The sequence below is a fragment of the Propithecus coquereli genome, unplaced genomic scaffold (genome assembly GCF_000956105.1).
Source record: "Propithecus coquereli isolate 6110/MARCELLA unplaced genomic scaffold, Pcoq_1.0 Scaffold531, whole genome shotgun sequence".
Lineage (NCBI taxonomy): Eukaryota > Metazoa > Chordata > Mammalia > Primates > Indriidae > Propithecus > Propithecus coquereli.
This window is the reverse complement of record NW_012151186.1, coordinates 452,381-467,023: the sequence shown is the minus strand read 5'-3', so window position 1 is coordinate 467,023 and position 14,643 is coordinate 452,381. Positions and strand designations below refer to the sequence as shown.

Sequence of the window (14,643 nt, the reverse complement as noted above, 5' to 3'; positions counted from 1 at the left end):
TTGAGCCTCCAGCCCGGCCCAATCCCTCAAGCCGCAGGCATCCGCTAAGCCACGCCCGGTTCCTGACCCACAGGAACTGAGAGATAGCAAATTGTTTTAGCTGCTATGTTTTAGGGACACTAGTTCACTAACACACCCTACAGCTGCTTCTCCAGGCAGCAACTCTGCGATTCTGCCTCCGAAGCAAGGTCAGGTCCCTGCTGGCTGGGCCCACCTGTCCCTCCTCCTCCTGGCTCTGCTCTGGCCACACCGGCCCCTCTGTGGGAACCAGAGAGCTCCCTCCCTGCCACTCTGGTAGCGCTGCCCACGCTCTCCCCGGCACTGGCTCCCGCTCCCGATGTGGCCTGTGTGTGTGTGTCCACGGCCCCCTGCTAGAACGGCAGCAGTGTAGGGGGGTGCACCCTGAGTGGGCTCCCCCAAGGCCCTGGGGCACGTCTGGGGTGAGGGACAGGTGGGTGACACGCCACGTGACAGTGGACGTGGAGACGCATGCACCGCGTGGAGGAGCAGGAGAGCCGTGCGCGGAGAGCGCTGTGGAGGAAAGGGCTTGCGGTGGCGAGCGCTTTGTAAGCGTCTGAGCAGAAAACCACGGGTTAGGATTGGTTGATTCAATCCACCGGTCCCTTAGGTAAACCCCGGGATGGGGGTTAACAATCCCATATAACATTGTCAATAAAAAAGAGAAAAACAGGTTAAGAACAGAAACGCTGAGCTCGGTGACATCCGACATTTGTTGAGCAGTGACTGCGCGCAGGGCGTGACCTACACCCGGGGACACGGCCCCGGGGCCACTGACCTGCAGATGCGGGGCCTTCTCAAGCGTGTGGGGGGCTCTCAGGGCCGAGGCAGCTTTTGCAACTAACGAAAACATTCACATGGAAAAGGAGCCGGCGGGGTAGACGTGTAAGCCATAGCCGCGCTGCGTCTGGGTGCCAAGCGCTCGTCTGCGGGGTCGAATGTTGCACAAGGGAACGTTATTTCCTGCACGACGATAGTGGAATCTATGGGGGTCTCATTTCCGGTGTCGGCCCAGCAGGAAAAGGCAGGAGGGGCCGGGGAAGCCTCGGAAGGCCTGCCGTGGTCCCTGGCGCTAAGGTGGGCTGGATGGGCGGGAGCTGGGGGTGGGTCAGGCGTGGCAGACCAGGACGTGGCTTTCCCTTCTGTGGTCTCTGTCCACTGCTGCAGCCACCAGCCACGCTGAGCAGGCTGAGGCCCAGACCCCAGTGGGGTGGTTACGATCTCTGGGCTTTGGAGACTCAAACTCCCAAGCTCCGAGGCTGTCCTCGCCTTGCCCCTTGCTGGATGTGGCATCTGTTAGCTGCCGTGGTGCCAGCTGTGCCCCTGGGTGGCCTTGGGGACGTGGCTGAACATTTCAGTGGGGGGTTGTGCGTGCTCAGCGCTTAGCACGGCCAGCGGTGCCAAAGGCGGGTGCTGCCAAGCGGAGGTTTTCAGGCGCTGTCGAGGCGCAGCGCTGGGCTCAGTCGGGAAAGAGCCCCGGGGCGCGGGCCTGGCCCAGTGTAGCCTCCCGGGACCCCTGGCCCTTGTCCGCCCAGGATGCGACTTCCCCGCTCTCAGAGGGCTCCACAGGGAGGAGCGGCCTCTGGCTTCCAAAGCTGTCCCTGCCCAGCCGGCCTGGGAGGGGAGGCGCACAGAGGCCGGGTGCGCTTCGCGCTCCTCCCCGCTTCCCAGCCGCTGGTCCTCGCCCTCCAGTCGCGCCCGGGACAGTCCCGCCGTCCGACCGCGAGGGGACGCTGCCTCCCGCCCGTCCGCCGCTGCGGAGCGTCCTCGTCCCGTCTTTGGCCGCTTCTCTGACCGCTGGATCTTCTTCTGGAGTCCTGGTTGCCCGGGAGGAGCACCAGCTCCCCTGGGCCCCTTCACTCTTACGTGTCTCCCCTACCCTCACCCCCGTGGCTTTTGGCCAGGTCTGTGCCCTATTTTTAGGTCCAAATTGGCAAAGGGAATGGGCTGGGAGTGGTTTGTGTCTCTGCCAACACCTCTTCTTCCGAGCTGCTTCCTGTGCCAGCACCAGGTGGTGGTGGCGGGTATGGGACGGCAGCGGAGGGCAGGGAATGATGCTGAGGGCGGGTGGGACCCTCCCCCACGGAGCCGAGGCCTGCTCCCTCCCCCACGGAGCCGAGGCCTGCTCCCATCCGGCCGCGGGGACAGGTGTGGACAGCGCCCCTGCAGGGCCTGGCGCTGGCGGCCCCCGAGCCCCTCCCGGCCAGACTCGGGCCCACAGCCCTGGGACAGCGAGGGGCTGTCCCCGCCCCTGGACTGGGACCCTCCTTCCTGCCCCCTGCCCGGACCAGCGCGGTGCTTGGCACACAATAGGCGCCCACTGAATGCATGGTTTTTTTCGGGGGGGGTTCTCTGTTCTACTTCAAAGATTTTAGGGGGCACAAGTGTTTTTGTTTCGTGGATAAATCAACGAATGAACAATTAGTTACAGAATCAGCCGCCGAATAGGGGAGCTCGCGGGAGGCTGGCGATTCGGTGCGAAGCTGGGGCGCCGCGACCCCACCCCAGATCCGTCAGCCCGGGGCTCCCCTGGGCATCTGAACCCCCGGGGGTCGCGGGGCAGCGGCGCCCCGCTTCCGCCCCCCGGCCCGCCGCGCCCCGCCCCCGCAGTCCCCGCGCGGTGGCGGCCGCGGGAGCCACGTGTGCGGCGCCGGGCGGGCAGGCGACGGGGAGGCGCGGCCACGCCTGGCCCGGCCACCATTTCCCGGGCGCCCAGCGGTCCGAGCGCGGCGCCGCGAGCATGAGCCTGGGCCGGCGGCGCGGGGCGGCGGCCCCGGGGGTGGTGCCCGCGCCCCGCGCCTCGAAGGTGGAGCTGCGGCTCAGCTGCCGGCACCTGCTGGACCGCGACCCGCTCACCAAGTCCGACCCCAGCGTGGTGCTGCTGCAGCAGAGCCAGGGCCAGTGGGCGCAGGTAGGGCGGCGCGGGCGCGGCGCGGGCGGGGGGCGGCCGATGCGGATGCGGAGAGCGAGGGGGGCGCCGGGAAGGGGCGTCTGGGAGCCGGGCAGAGCGCGGCGCCAGGGTGGGGCCACCAGGTGCGCAGAGGAGGCGTCCGGGCGCCGTGGGAGGGGGCGGCGGCGGAGAGGGGGCCAGGTAGAGGGGGTGCCCGGAGGGGGCCAGGTAGAGGGGGTGCCCGGAGGGGGGTGCGGCCCTCGGCTGCAGGTGGGGCCCCGGGGCCAGGCTGGAGCGCCCGGGGGAGGTGCGGGCAGGGGCCTTGACCAGGGGGCGCAGGGGAGGATGGGGGGCTCAGGCGTGCAGCCGAGTGGAGGCGCAGGGCCGGACTGCGGTTACGGGGCCCCCTGCACCGGCCGGGGGCACCACGGAGCGCGGCCGGGCCCTCACCCACGAGGCGGAGGAGCGGCGGGCGGGGGAGGCCGAAACTTGACCTCCGCGATGCGGGACGGCCCCCCGGAGGGCTCGTCGGTTCCGCCGGAGTCCGGACTCTGGCGCTGTCCCTAGGGGCCCCGGACGCGAGTCCTCCCCGGACACCCCCGGCCCCGCCCGCCGGCTCCGCGCGGCACAAAGCGCGTCTCCATCATCTCGCCGGAAAAGCGGGGCGCTCCGGGCGCGCAGGAGGGGGCGGTGAAGCCGTCGGCGGGTCGGAGCAGCCGGGGGGACTCGAACCCGCGGGGAGGCGGAGGGGGCACGTCGCCGGGTGTCCCCGCCCGAGGCGGCGCCTGCTTCCCGGGACCAGCTCCGCTGCTCTGAGCCGGTGGCGTCTCCTGTCATCTCTGGACCATCCGTCTGCGGGGCTGAGAAACCCCTCGGTCACCGACCTGCCCCAACCGCGGGTCTTGCGGGGCGCGGGGCGCCGCCGTCCCAGCGCCTGAGCCCCACACCCGCAACGGTTCCTTTGGGGGGCCTGAGCGTTGCAGGAGACTGTGTGGTCCTGGGGGGCGTGGAAGCCTGTGGGCCTTGTGTTTTGGGGAGCAGTCGGAGGGCGGCGCTCAGTTTGCAGGAGAGGCTGGGGAAGCCGTGGGTCCCCCGCCAGGCAGGGCATCTGTGCCGCGTCCCCTCCCTGCTCAGCTGGGTGCCCGGAAGAGCACCGCGTTGGAATCCTCCTCCGTCCCTGACTCGGAGTGTCCTTGGGGAGGACGCTCCCCTCTCTGAGCCTCGGTTTCCCCATCTGTGACGTGGTGGGTGTGAGCTGAGAACATGCAGAGAAGCTGAAGCCCGTGGCAGGCTGAGGAGTGTCCGGGTCTGTGGGAGTGACCCCCCAGGGCTGGAGGTGGCAGTCCAGGGCCTCGTGGACGGAGGACCGGCTGGGAGGGGTCTCCCGCGGTGTGGCCGGGAGATGAGTCCTGAAGCGCCCAGCGGGTGAGCGGGAGGCAGGACTGGAGCCCCCGGGCGTCCTGGAGCAGTGCCAGGGTCGGGGTGGCTCCCCGCAGTGGCTCACGGTGTTGCTTGCAGGTGGGCAGAACCGAGGTGGTCCGGAGCAGCCTGCACCCGGTGTTTTCCAAAGTCTTCACGCTGGACTACTACTTCGAGGAGGCGCAGAAGCTGCGCTTCGAGGTGTACGACACCCACGGGCCCAGCGGCCTCGGCTGTCAGGATGACGACTTCCTGGGAGGCATGGAGTGTACCCTGGGGCAGGTGGGCACCCGGCCCTCGGGAGGGAGGGGCGACGGGACAAGACGGTGCCGGGCACCGCGGCGTGAGCACTCAGCTCTGCCCAGCTGCAGAGCTGCTTCTCTTCAAAACTCCCTCACTGGTTTCTAAGGTATAATTTTGAACTGGGTGATACGTTCGAACCTCAGAAGGCATAACGGGCGTGCCCCGGAACATCCCCCTCCTGCCCCCGTGCAGCCTCTGCCTGGTCCTTGGCACCTTGCAGAGAGACACGTTCTTAACGCGCAAAGGAGCGTTTCATTTTTTCTCTTAAAAGACACACACACACAAATTACGTTCTGTTCTGCAACTTGCTTTTTTCGCTGTGGTGACAGAAGGGAGCCCTTCCACAGAGTGGCTCCCCCACCCCAGGGCCCCGCCTGCAGGTCCTTCTCTGTCAGTGGCACAATAGCTTTCGCGCCACCGGTCCGCGTGCACGCTCCGCGCTGAACCCTTCACGGGGCGCATGTTAATTCTCACCGCTCGGCGCAGAGGCCCTTTTTTACGAGGTGTGATTTACATACCTTCAAATGCACAGATCTCAAGGGTCGAGACCGGCAAGTTCAGACAGCTGCACACACCTGACCGTCCCCCAGATCACAGGACATTTCCCCCCCCCCGGGGGTCGCCTGGTCTCTGGCCAGGCCTTGCTGGTTTTGTCGGTTCTAGAATCTCAGGTACATGACTCACACAACACGCTCTCATCTGTGCGGGATTCTTTTGCCCAGCGTAATGTCTGACTCACCCCGCTCCCTGCACGGGTTGGTGCTGGTTCTCGATGGGTCCTTCTGCCATCCCTATTTGTCAGATAAGGAAACTGAGGTTTAGGGAGGGCACGGCCCTTCCTGGAAGCGACAGAGCGGGGTTCCCACCGGGCACATCTGCCCGTCATACAGATGCAAGAAGACGGCACACACGTGGACACTCATGTATGAACACATGCATGGACACCTGCCCATGTACACACGTGTCATAATCTAGGCCGGACACGCGTGCATGCATACCTGCATAATACACGCGTGGGGCACATGTGGACACATGCATGGACACCCACACGTGCATGCGCGTGTGAACACACGCATGTGTGTAGATACTGTGGCTTCCTGCTCTGCAACCATCCTGATGGCCGCGGCAGAGGCCCCACACGCAGTGATCCCGGGGAGGCTGCTGGCTTCGGATCCTTGTGATGTGACCTTGAACAAGCCCGCGACCTCTGCCCAAACCTGTTTCCTCATCAGATTCGAGGAAACCGGGCACTCAGCCCAGAGCTGGCCACACAGGAAGTGCTTATTAAACGCTAACCCTTACCGCAAACCCGAGCTCCCGTCGTACCCAGAGCCCTCCTCCACTGAGGACCTGCTTTGCTGCCGAGGGGCAGGTGGGTGGGGAGGGAGCCAGGTAGGCTCAGCCCTTGTTTGTCACCAGCCGTGGGCGTCTGTGCCCGTCCTGGGGACACCCCAGGGCAGCAGGACAGGCCCAGGCGTGAGGCAGACCCTGTCTCAGGAGCCCAGAAGTGAAGCCTTTGAAGAGGGGAATCTTGGGGGGCTGGCCTGAGGCTCCCGCTTTGCACCTTTAAGAGAGCTTCCCCACCCCCTCAGCCTATTCTGACCTCCCTGCTCCCCTACCTGGGATCCGTTTTCTGTTTGCACGGACCAGACCGGGCCGTTGCTGCGCGCTCAGAAGCTGTCAGCCAGGCAGGCCCCGGTGGGGGGGTGGGAGCAGCCTCTGTCTGGTTTGCGCTCAGCCCCCTTCGCCGGGACACCCCTGTGTCCACCGGACAGTAGCTGGCGGGGGCTGGCCACGGGGTGGGCTGCCACCCGTGGTCACATGGCGCTCGCTGAGGCCCCTCCTGCGTGTGGACAGCCTGTCCGTGACTCCGTCAGCGTCACCCCCGTGTACAGACGAGGATGTGGAGCCCCCCCCACCCCGGCCCTGCTCCCTGCCGAGCAGGTGGCGTGTGCTGCCAGCAGCCTGTGCCTGCGTCACGCCCGCCCAGGCGGGCTCGTGGCGGATGAGGGAGGCACACGGGGCCGTGAGGAGGGGGAGGCCCAGGCTGGGAGACGAGACCCCAGGGGCTGCATCAGCGCCTGGACGTGCTGGGCCTCAGGGTCCAGGGCTGGGCCCGGCACCAGCCGCCCCGCCTCCCCCACCCCCCGCCCCACGAGGGTCCCCGGTGGGCCGTGTGGAGGGTCAGGGCGGCTGCACCATGAGGCTGGCGCCCTACGGCCGCACGTGCTTCTGGCCGCCAGGCTGCCCCCAGCCCGAGCTCCTGCCAGTGGGTGTAACGTCCGCCTGCTGGGGGGCGATGGGCGCCCCATGGGTGGAGGGCGTGGCCCTGGGGGATGGGGGTGGGGACGCAGAGGACAGGCTGCGGGGGTTGGTGTCCCCAGAGTCAGGAGCTGTTCCCTGCCTTCCCCCCCCACCGGCCTGACTTTTCCGACGTCCAGATTGTGGCCCAGAAGAAAATGACCCGCCCGCTCCTGCTGAAATTCGGGAGGAACGCCGGCAAGTCCACCATCACGGTGAGGCCCGGCCGCAGCCCTCGGCCCTCGGACCCCACCCCACGCTGGAGGCAGGATCTGCGAGCTGCGCAGCTGCCGGGTGGGGTCTCGGATCCCCCAGGGTGGGGTCAGGCCACCGCCCGGCCGAGCTGGGAGCCCTGGCCTGGCCCCTCCCAGGTGATAGCCGAGGACATCTCCGGGAACAACGGCTACGTGGAGCTCTCCTTCCGGGCCAGGAAGCTGGACGACAAGGTGAGGGCTTGAGGCACCCACGGGCAGGTCACGTTCGTGCCCCTGCGGGGCTGGGGACCCACCTGCACAAAGCCCGTCCCCGTCGACCTGGCACCAGCGGCAGCACCTGCGAGACGGCGTTGACGGGACTCGCCGAAGAGACGGTGTCACACGCGTGGGGCGTGTGGAGTGACGTGGGGTCCCAGGCGTGCCCTGTCGTGGGCGCGGCCGCCGTCTCCACCTGCCGGCACCAGGGTCCCGCCCGATGTCTCGTGACCCTGGACGCCCCCGTTGCACTCGAGACCCCGTTCGGTGATGGGCAGACAGGCCTGGGAGCCCCGAGCTCACCGGCTGGAACTGGGTGCGGTTCTGCCGCTCCTCGCACGGCCCTGCTGGGTGCCTCTGGCCTCCTGCAGATGCTCGAGCCCAGACTGCAGCCTGGGGAGGGGCAGGCGAGGGGGAGACGCTCTAGAGGAACTTGCGGCCTCACTTTATACCCGAGGAGGCTCTGCGGGGAGGCTCTGCCCCCCGAAAGCCCGACGCGGACCCCTCTGCCACTCCAGGACCTTTTCAGCAAGTCGGACCCCTTCCTGGAGCTGTTCCGTGTCAACGACGATCTGAGTGAGCAGCTGGTGTACCGGACGGAGGTGAGTGGACCCGGCCAAGCCTGTGGCTGACGCCCAGGTGGCCCAGGGGTCACCGAGGCGTGGACCCAAGAAGCCCGGCCCACGGCTGTGGGGGGCTGTGTTCCCCACACCCAGCGCCTCCCGTCCAAGGGGAGCTCGTGGCCGGGCGGGGCCTTGGTGGCCGTGTCTGCAGCTGGAAACCCACAGGCTTGTTTGCTGTCAGTGGGATTATTTTTAGGGACACCTTCCACTTGCTGCAGGTGAAATGGGATTTCAGCTACAGCCGGGAGAGTGTTTTCCTCTTGAGATAAATTAATTTGAGTTTTAAAAGAAGAGTCTATTTAAGGAGAGAGGAATCCGGGTGGCCTGGGGCTGGGGCAGAAGTTGTGAAGGTGGTTCCCAAAGGAGGGGTTTGCAGGTGACCTCCTGGTCCCTACCCGGGCACGGCAGGGTGCAGCGAAGGGGCCGGCCGTGCCCCCGACCCGTGGGCCCCTGGGTCTCCCCGAGCCAGCCCCTTCCCGCCACAGGTCGTGAAGAACAACCTCAGCCCGGTGTGGGAGCCCTTCAAGGTGTCGCTGAGCTCCCTGTGCTGCTGCGAGGAGACGCGGCCTCTGAAGGTGGGGGCCGGACGGGGAGCGGGGGCAGCCAGTCACTGCGGACCCCGCCCGGGCCCCTCGGAGTCGGTGACGGGGGGTGCAGCTGCCCAGGCTGGGAGGGAGGGTCGGGGCCCCCCGAGGGGCAGGTGGCTGAGGGCCTTGGGCTCCCCAGGGCCTGGTCTGGGATTACGACTCGCGCGGGAAGCACGACTTCATCGGGGAGTTTTCCACCACCTTCCTGGAGATGCAGACGGCCTTCGCGGAGGACCAGGTGAGCTGGGGCCCCGGGCCGGGCGGCCACACCCGTGGGCTCCACCACTGAGGCCGAGAGAACAGGGTTCCGCTGTGTGCTGGTGAGAAGTGACAATAGCCACTGAGTGGCCACAGCTGGAGGAAGCGAGTGGCAGATTTAAGAACAGTTCAGGGCGGGGGCTGGGGTGGTGTCTGCGCGTCTGCGTCTGGGGGGCGTGAGGGAGCCCTCCCGGGGGGTCTGCCCAGCCCGCAGCAGCCGGCAGTGGGTGGGTGCGGTGGGGGCTTCCCTGGGCCCTCTTTCCTGCCTCCCCGGGCCTGGTGTCTCTGGACAGGGCCACCCTGAGTGAGGGGTCTCACCTGGACCCCTTCTGACCATACCGCCGTGTCCCTGGCTGCGCCCGCTATGGGACAGCGGGTCCCACGGTGGCCACGCCCATCCCCCCGCGCAGTGCGGCCCCTGAGCTCATGCTGGGGACAGTCCTGTGGGGTGAGGTCACCAGGGATGGTGCTGGGTGCTGCCAATCTGGGGTGGGGCCTCCGCCCGTCTGTGCCAGGCCCAGTGGGATTGCGTGAACGCCAAGTACAAGCAGAAGAAACGCAATTACAAGAACTCGGGGGTGGTCGTCCTGGCAGACCTGAAGGTGAGGCCCTGCCCAGCCCGGGGTGCGCGGGGCGGGCGAGCCCCTCCCTGGTTTGCTGCTGGCCCAGAGGGCTGGTGGTGCCCGGTGTGTGTGGGGGGCTGGGGGCTGGTCTCTCAGATCCCAGCAGGCTCCTCCGTCTCCCGGGGCGCTGGGGGAGCCCTGCCGACGCCCCTGCCCGGAAGCTCCACAGGGTCTACTCCTTCCTGGACTACATCATGGGCGGCTGCCGGATCCACTGCACCGTGAGTCCCACGCCCCCTGCTGGCCCGAGCAGGCCCCGGGTCGGACACCTGGAGCCCCTCCCTGCTTCTGCGCGGCCCCCCAGGAGTGAAAGGGGCCCCCAGCAAGCGTGCGGGGAGACGGGCGGGTTCCACCCGTGTCCGGACCTTTCCTTCCCCGCGGGGCCTCTCCTTGGCCAGAGCGGGAGTCGGGAGCCGGCCGGGGCCACCCTGGGAGGCAGCGTCGTCAGGGCCCACCTTCTAGAAGGGCACAGACACAGAAAACACACGGAAGAGAAAAGGGGAGGGCAAGCACGTGGCTGCCGGGACAGGCGACCCCGGGCTGCAGCGACCACACCGTGGTGGCACCGGGGCAAAGTCCCGCTGCAGTTGTTTGGCTGCATGACCCCAGAGTGGCTCTGGGGAAGCAGCCATGGGGGCCGGGAGTGGGGGTGTCAATCCAGAACGGATGGGCCCTCCCCCAGCGCCTGTGTCTGAGCTGGGACACCTGCCGGTGGCGAGCCCCAGCTCAGGGATCTGGCTGGGGCGTCCTTTGGGGGTCCAGGGAGCCGAGGGGCTGGCAGGGCCTGGGGAGACAGACCCCTCCTCACCCTGTACAGCGGGTGGGACGGTCCCAGAGAGCAGTGTCTTTGGGTGGCAGCCCCAGCCCCACAACGCACGAGGCCCCAGGTCCCAGCCGCGCTGGGCTCAGGTTTCTCTTACCTGTCAAACGGTGGAGGCACAGGTGCCCTGCCCGGCCCAGCTCACTGCTCCCGGGCCTCCTGCAGGTGGCCATCGACTTCACAGCCTCCAATGGGGACCCCCGGAACAGCTGCTCCCTGCACTACATCAACCCCTACCAGCCCAACGAGTACCTGAAGGCGCTGGTGTCCGTGGGCGAGATCTGCCAGGACTATGACAGGTGCGGCCCCGCCCCACCCCAGGTCCCCTCGCCTGCCTGGGCTGCAGTCAGGGCTGGTGGTGGCCCCACGCGGGGGCCCCATGACTGTCCACCCATCAGCACAACCCGCCCGAGGAGGGGCAGGGACGCCTCCATAGCGGCCCCAGCAGAGGCTGGCGCCACGGTGCAGATGGCAGACGCCCCAGGGGGCCGTCTACAGGTCAGCAGACTGACGTCACGGAGCTCACCCAAGGGTGCCCGGCTGGGGCGTGGCCTGGTGCAAACCCAGGTGGCTGGATTCTGAGCTCGCGGCTGCAACCCAGAGCCCTGGCCTGGGGTTTGGGAGCGGAGGCCCCGAGCTCCCTCCCATGCATCCTCCCACTGGGGCGGGTGAGGGCTGAGAACAGGAGACCAGCCCCTCCTGGGGCCTCGGAGCCCCCTGAGGTGTCTGGGCCTGGGTGGGGGAGGCGTCTGCAGGGGGCAGACCCAAGCCAGCTCCTCCCCATCCTGCATGCCTGGCCCGGTTTCTTCTCCTGCACTGTGCCTCAGTTTCCCCCATGTGGCATGGCAGTGGTACCAGTCCTGGGCCAGCAGGGCCCTGGTCTCCTGGGCTCCGGTCCGTGTTTCCCTTGAAGCAGCCCCCACTCCACCCCCGGGAGGCAGGGTTCTCTCCGTGACCGGGGCCGCCTCTCTTCCAGTGACAAGAGATTTTCTGCTTTGGGGTTTGGAGCCCGGATCCCTCCCAAGTATGAGGTAGGAAAGCCCAGGGGCCAGGACCCCCACCCCCTCCGTGGGACCCCTAGAGCCGTGTCTCTTCTCATACCCCTCGGGACCCCTGGTTGCTGCCATTTCCTGCTACTATGGGATGGGGTGGGAAGCAGCCAGAGAGGCTGACCTTTGACCTCATAGGACTTGTCCGCTTTGGGGGGCTGGAGACAAGCCCCATGTTCCGTCAGGAGGAAAGAAGAACATTAGTTCGAAATCTTCTGGTTGCAGATAACAATTCAATTAGCTTAGAAAAAATGGTGTGGGATTTATTGGCTAATATAACTTAGAAGCTTCAGGTCTGGCTGGATCCAGGGGCTAAAGCAATGTCCCAGGACTAGTCTGGTGGCTCTGCCTCCCCCTGGGTCAGCTTCCCTCCCATGTAGGCTTTTCCCTCTGGGGACCTTCAGAACCTGCAAACCTACCTCTCCCAGTGGTGGGGAACGTGGGAGTCCTAGGAGGATGGGACCCCATGCCGACTGGCCACTCTTGTCCCCATCCAGGTGTCCCACGACTTCGCCATCAATTTCAACCCTGAGGACGATGAGTGTGAAGGTAGGAGCTGGAGGCGGGCCTGGGGCGGGGTGCGCAGGGCCAGGCTCACCCCCTGTCCCCGCAGGAATCCAGGGCGTGGTGGAGGCCTACCAGAACTGCCTGCCCAGGGTCCAGCTCTACGGCCCCACCAACGTGGCACCCATCATCTCCAAGGTGGCGCGCATGGCAGCAGCCGAGGAACGCACCGGGGAAGCCTCTGTAGGTGCCCGGGGCAGGCCGGGGGGACTGGGTGCGATAGACGGTGGTGTCCACTGTGGCACGGGGCTGGCCGTGTGCTCGGTGGGGGCCGTGCGTGTTCGACAGGGATGCCCACGGTGGCATAGGGTCAGCGCGGTGGGGCTCGGAGGTCAGGGAGGCAGCAGTGATCGGGGGACCAGGCGGAGGACCAGCCCGAGGCAGGACAGAGCTGTGGAGGGGGAGGGCCCAGGTTCCAGCAGCTGCAGGAATCTCGGGGCACAGGACTGAATTCAATGGGCCACGGCGCTGACTCCAGCAAACCTCCGCCTCTCCTGTCCCGGCTGTGCCACTGCCCAGGGCCTCACACGGCTGGCTGTTGTTTGCACACGTTACCACGTTGCACAAATAACGCGGTGCCGGAGATCATTCTGCTTGGGGTTGTCAGTTGTCACCGCGCTTTGCAGCCCCGTTGTGCCGCTGGGGCCGCAGCAGACCTGTTGATTTCATTTAACTATTTTGAAAAAACAGCAAATTTACAAGCATGGTAAGAATAGCGCAGTGACCTCTGGTCACGCTGCCCTCAGACTCACCGTCGATGACATTTTTCCGGGCCCTGCTCTGCGTGTTTGCGCACTGCTGCCGCCGCCGCCCTTTCTCTCTGAACCACGTGAGAGCAGGCGGCCGCCGCCTGCTGCTGCCCAAGCTCTCCACCCAGAGCCGCCAGGGAAGGGCTGCCGTGCGGACCACAGGGGCTGAGGGCATCCCAGGCACTTCTCATGCACCCACCCTGGGTCTGGCTGTCCACGTCCCTGTCCGGATTTGGGCTGGTCCTCAGCGTGCTCTGCCCGCGCCACCCTGGCCCTGTCTAGGCTCTGGCCACGTGCGCCCAGCACCCCGCATTTTACTCTCAGCCTCCTGAGCATGGAGCCCCCAGAAGCCACACCCTGAGAGCGGGGGCTATGCAGAGGCAGCAGGCTGGAGACCCCTCCCCAGGCTGGACTGTGTCCGAGAGGGCGGGGGGCAGCGGGGGCCAGACTTAGCCCTGGGCACCAGGACAGCCCGGACTGTGCAGCCAGGAAGGACGGACGTCCCAGGCTGGGCCAGTTTGCCTCCAGCTCGGAATGTGTTCCTTGGTGCCCTTCTCTTCCACAGATTCCTATGTCACCGGGCGTGGTGGCTCACACCGGAGTCCCAGCCACTCGGGAGGCTGAGGCAGAGGTTGAGCCCTCCTGGCCACAGTGAGCTGTGCTTGCGCCACTGCACCCCAGCCAGGGTGACAAAGCGGGACCCTGACTCTGAAAAAAAAAAAGAAAAAAATGCTATGCCTATTTTTTTCTTCTTTTAAAGTTATTTTATCATGGAGAATTCCAAACATCAACCGTTAAGAAATAGCATAATGAGTCACGTAGAGCCACTGTCTGCCTCAGCAGGTGGCCCATCTACCCTCACCTTCCTGAATTTTAAAAGTTTTATTCTTTCTACTTTGAAATAATTTCAAACTTACAGAAAAGTTGCAAGAACAGTGCAAAGAGATCTCAGGTGCTGTCACCCAGGGCCACACTGCTCACATCTCGCCACTTCCACTGGTGTCTGTGAAGCTGTTTGTGTGTTTGATTTTTCAAATTTGGTTCCACTATTTTTTATTGTGATAAAATACACATAGTTTAATATTTACCATCATAGCCATTGAGAAGTGTACAACTCAGAGGCGTTACGTGCATTCACACCGTGGTGCAAACACCGCCCCTGCCTGGTTGTATCAGCTCCGCAGATGAAACCGCGCACCTGTTTGTTCGCCTGTATTTTTAATTTATACAAATAGTATTGTGCAAAGATTATGGTGCTTTTTTTTTTTAACCTGGCACTACACACACACGTACATATTTAACTTTTTGTGAACCGTTTGAGAGCAAGTTGCAACATCTTGTCCCTCTCCCCTTTAATACTTTGGTGTACACGTCCTATAGACATGAGTATTCTCCTATATAACCGTAGCACAAGTATCAATTTCAGGAAATTTAATTTAGATACTTTTATCTAAAGTATAGAAACATATTCCAATTTCACTAATCATCACAATAATTTTTGTAGCAATGTTATTTCTGGCACGGGGTCCAGTCTAGAATGAGGACTGCACTTAGATGTCATGTTCTTACATTATTTTGAAGCAAGTCTCAGACACAATTTCATCTGTAAATATTAGCGTGAAGCTTTAATAAAGAAAAGGGCTTTTTAAAACACAGCCACAATATGGTTACCACACCTGAACACCAACAATAATTCCTAGTATTGGATATGTAATTATTATGCACACTTACAGTTGTCTTGTTGATGGCATGATTTTTTTTTTTTTTTGAGACAGAGTCTCGCTATGTTGCCCAGGCTACAGTGAGTGCCGTGGCGTCAGCCTAGTTCACAGCAACCTCAAATTCCTGGGGTCAAGAGATCCTCCTGCCTCAGCCTCCCGAGTAGCTGGGACTACAGGCATGCGCCACCATGCCCGGCTAATTTTTTATATATATAAGGTAGGAGCTGGAGGCGGGCCTGGGGCGGGGT

General features: G+C 64.5%; 1 protein-coding gene across 1 annotated transcript in view; it reads left to right on the top strand.

Annotated features, from left to right (window-relative positions):
- The first annotated feature begins 2,671 nt into the window (after positions 1 to 2,671).
- Positions 2,672 to 14,643, top strand: part of CPNE7 (copine VII) — a 14,230-nt gene continuing 2,258 nt past the window's right edge. Inside the window, exons 1-13 of the mRNA XM_012657171.1 lie at positions 2,672 to 2,929; positions 4,427 to 4,609; positions 7,072 to 7,146; positions 7,303 to 7,377; positions 7,920 to 8,003; positions 8,510 to 8,599; positions 8,751 to 8,849; positions 9,385 to 9,471; positions 9,654 to 9,713; positions 10,478 to 10,611; positions 11,289 to 11,343; positions 11,859 to 11,910; positions 11,975 to 12,108. Of these exons, the coding sequence (XP_012512625.1) occupies positions 2,759 to 2,929; positions 4,427 to 4,609; positions 7,072 to 7,146; positions 7,303 to 7,377; positions 7,920 to 8,003; positions 8,510 to 8,599; positions 8,751 to 8,849; positions 9,385 to 9,471; positions 9,654 to 9,713; positions 10,478 to 10,611; positions 11,289 to 11,343; positions 11,859 to 11,910; positions 11,975 to 12,108 (1,299 nt within the window). The 5' untranslated portion in view covers positions 2,672 to 2,758. The remainder of the gene's footprint in view (positions 2,930 to 4,426; positions 4,610 to 7,071; positions 7,147 to 7,302; positions 7,378 to 7,919; positions 8,004 to 8,509; positions 8,600 to 8,750; positions 8,850 to 9,384; positions 9,472 to 9,653; positions 9,714 to 10,477; positions 10,612 to 11,288; positions 11,344 to 11,858; positions 11,911 to 11,974; positions 12,109 to 14,643) is intronic.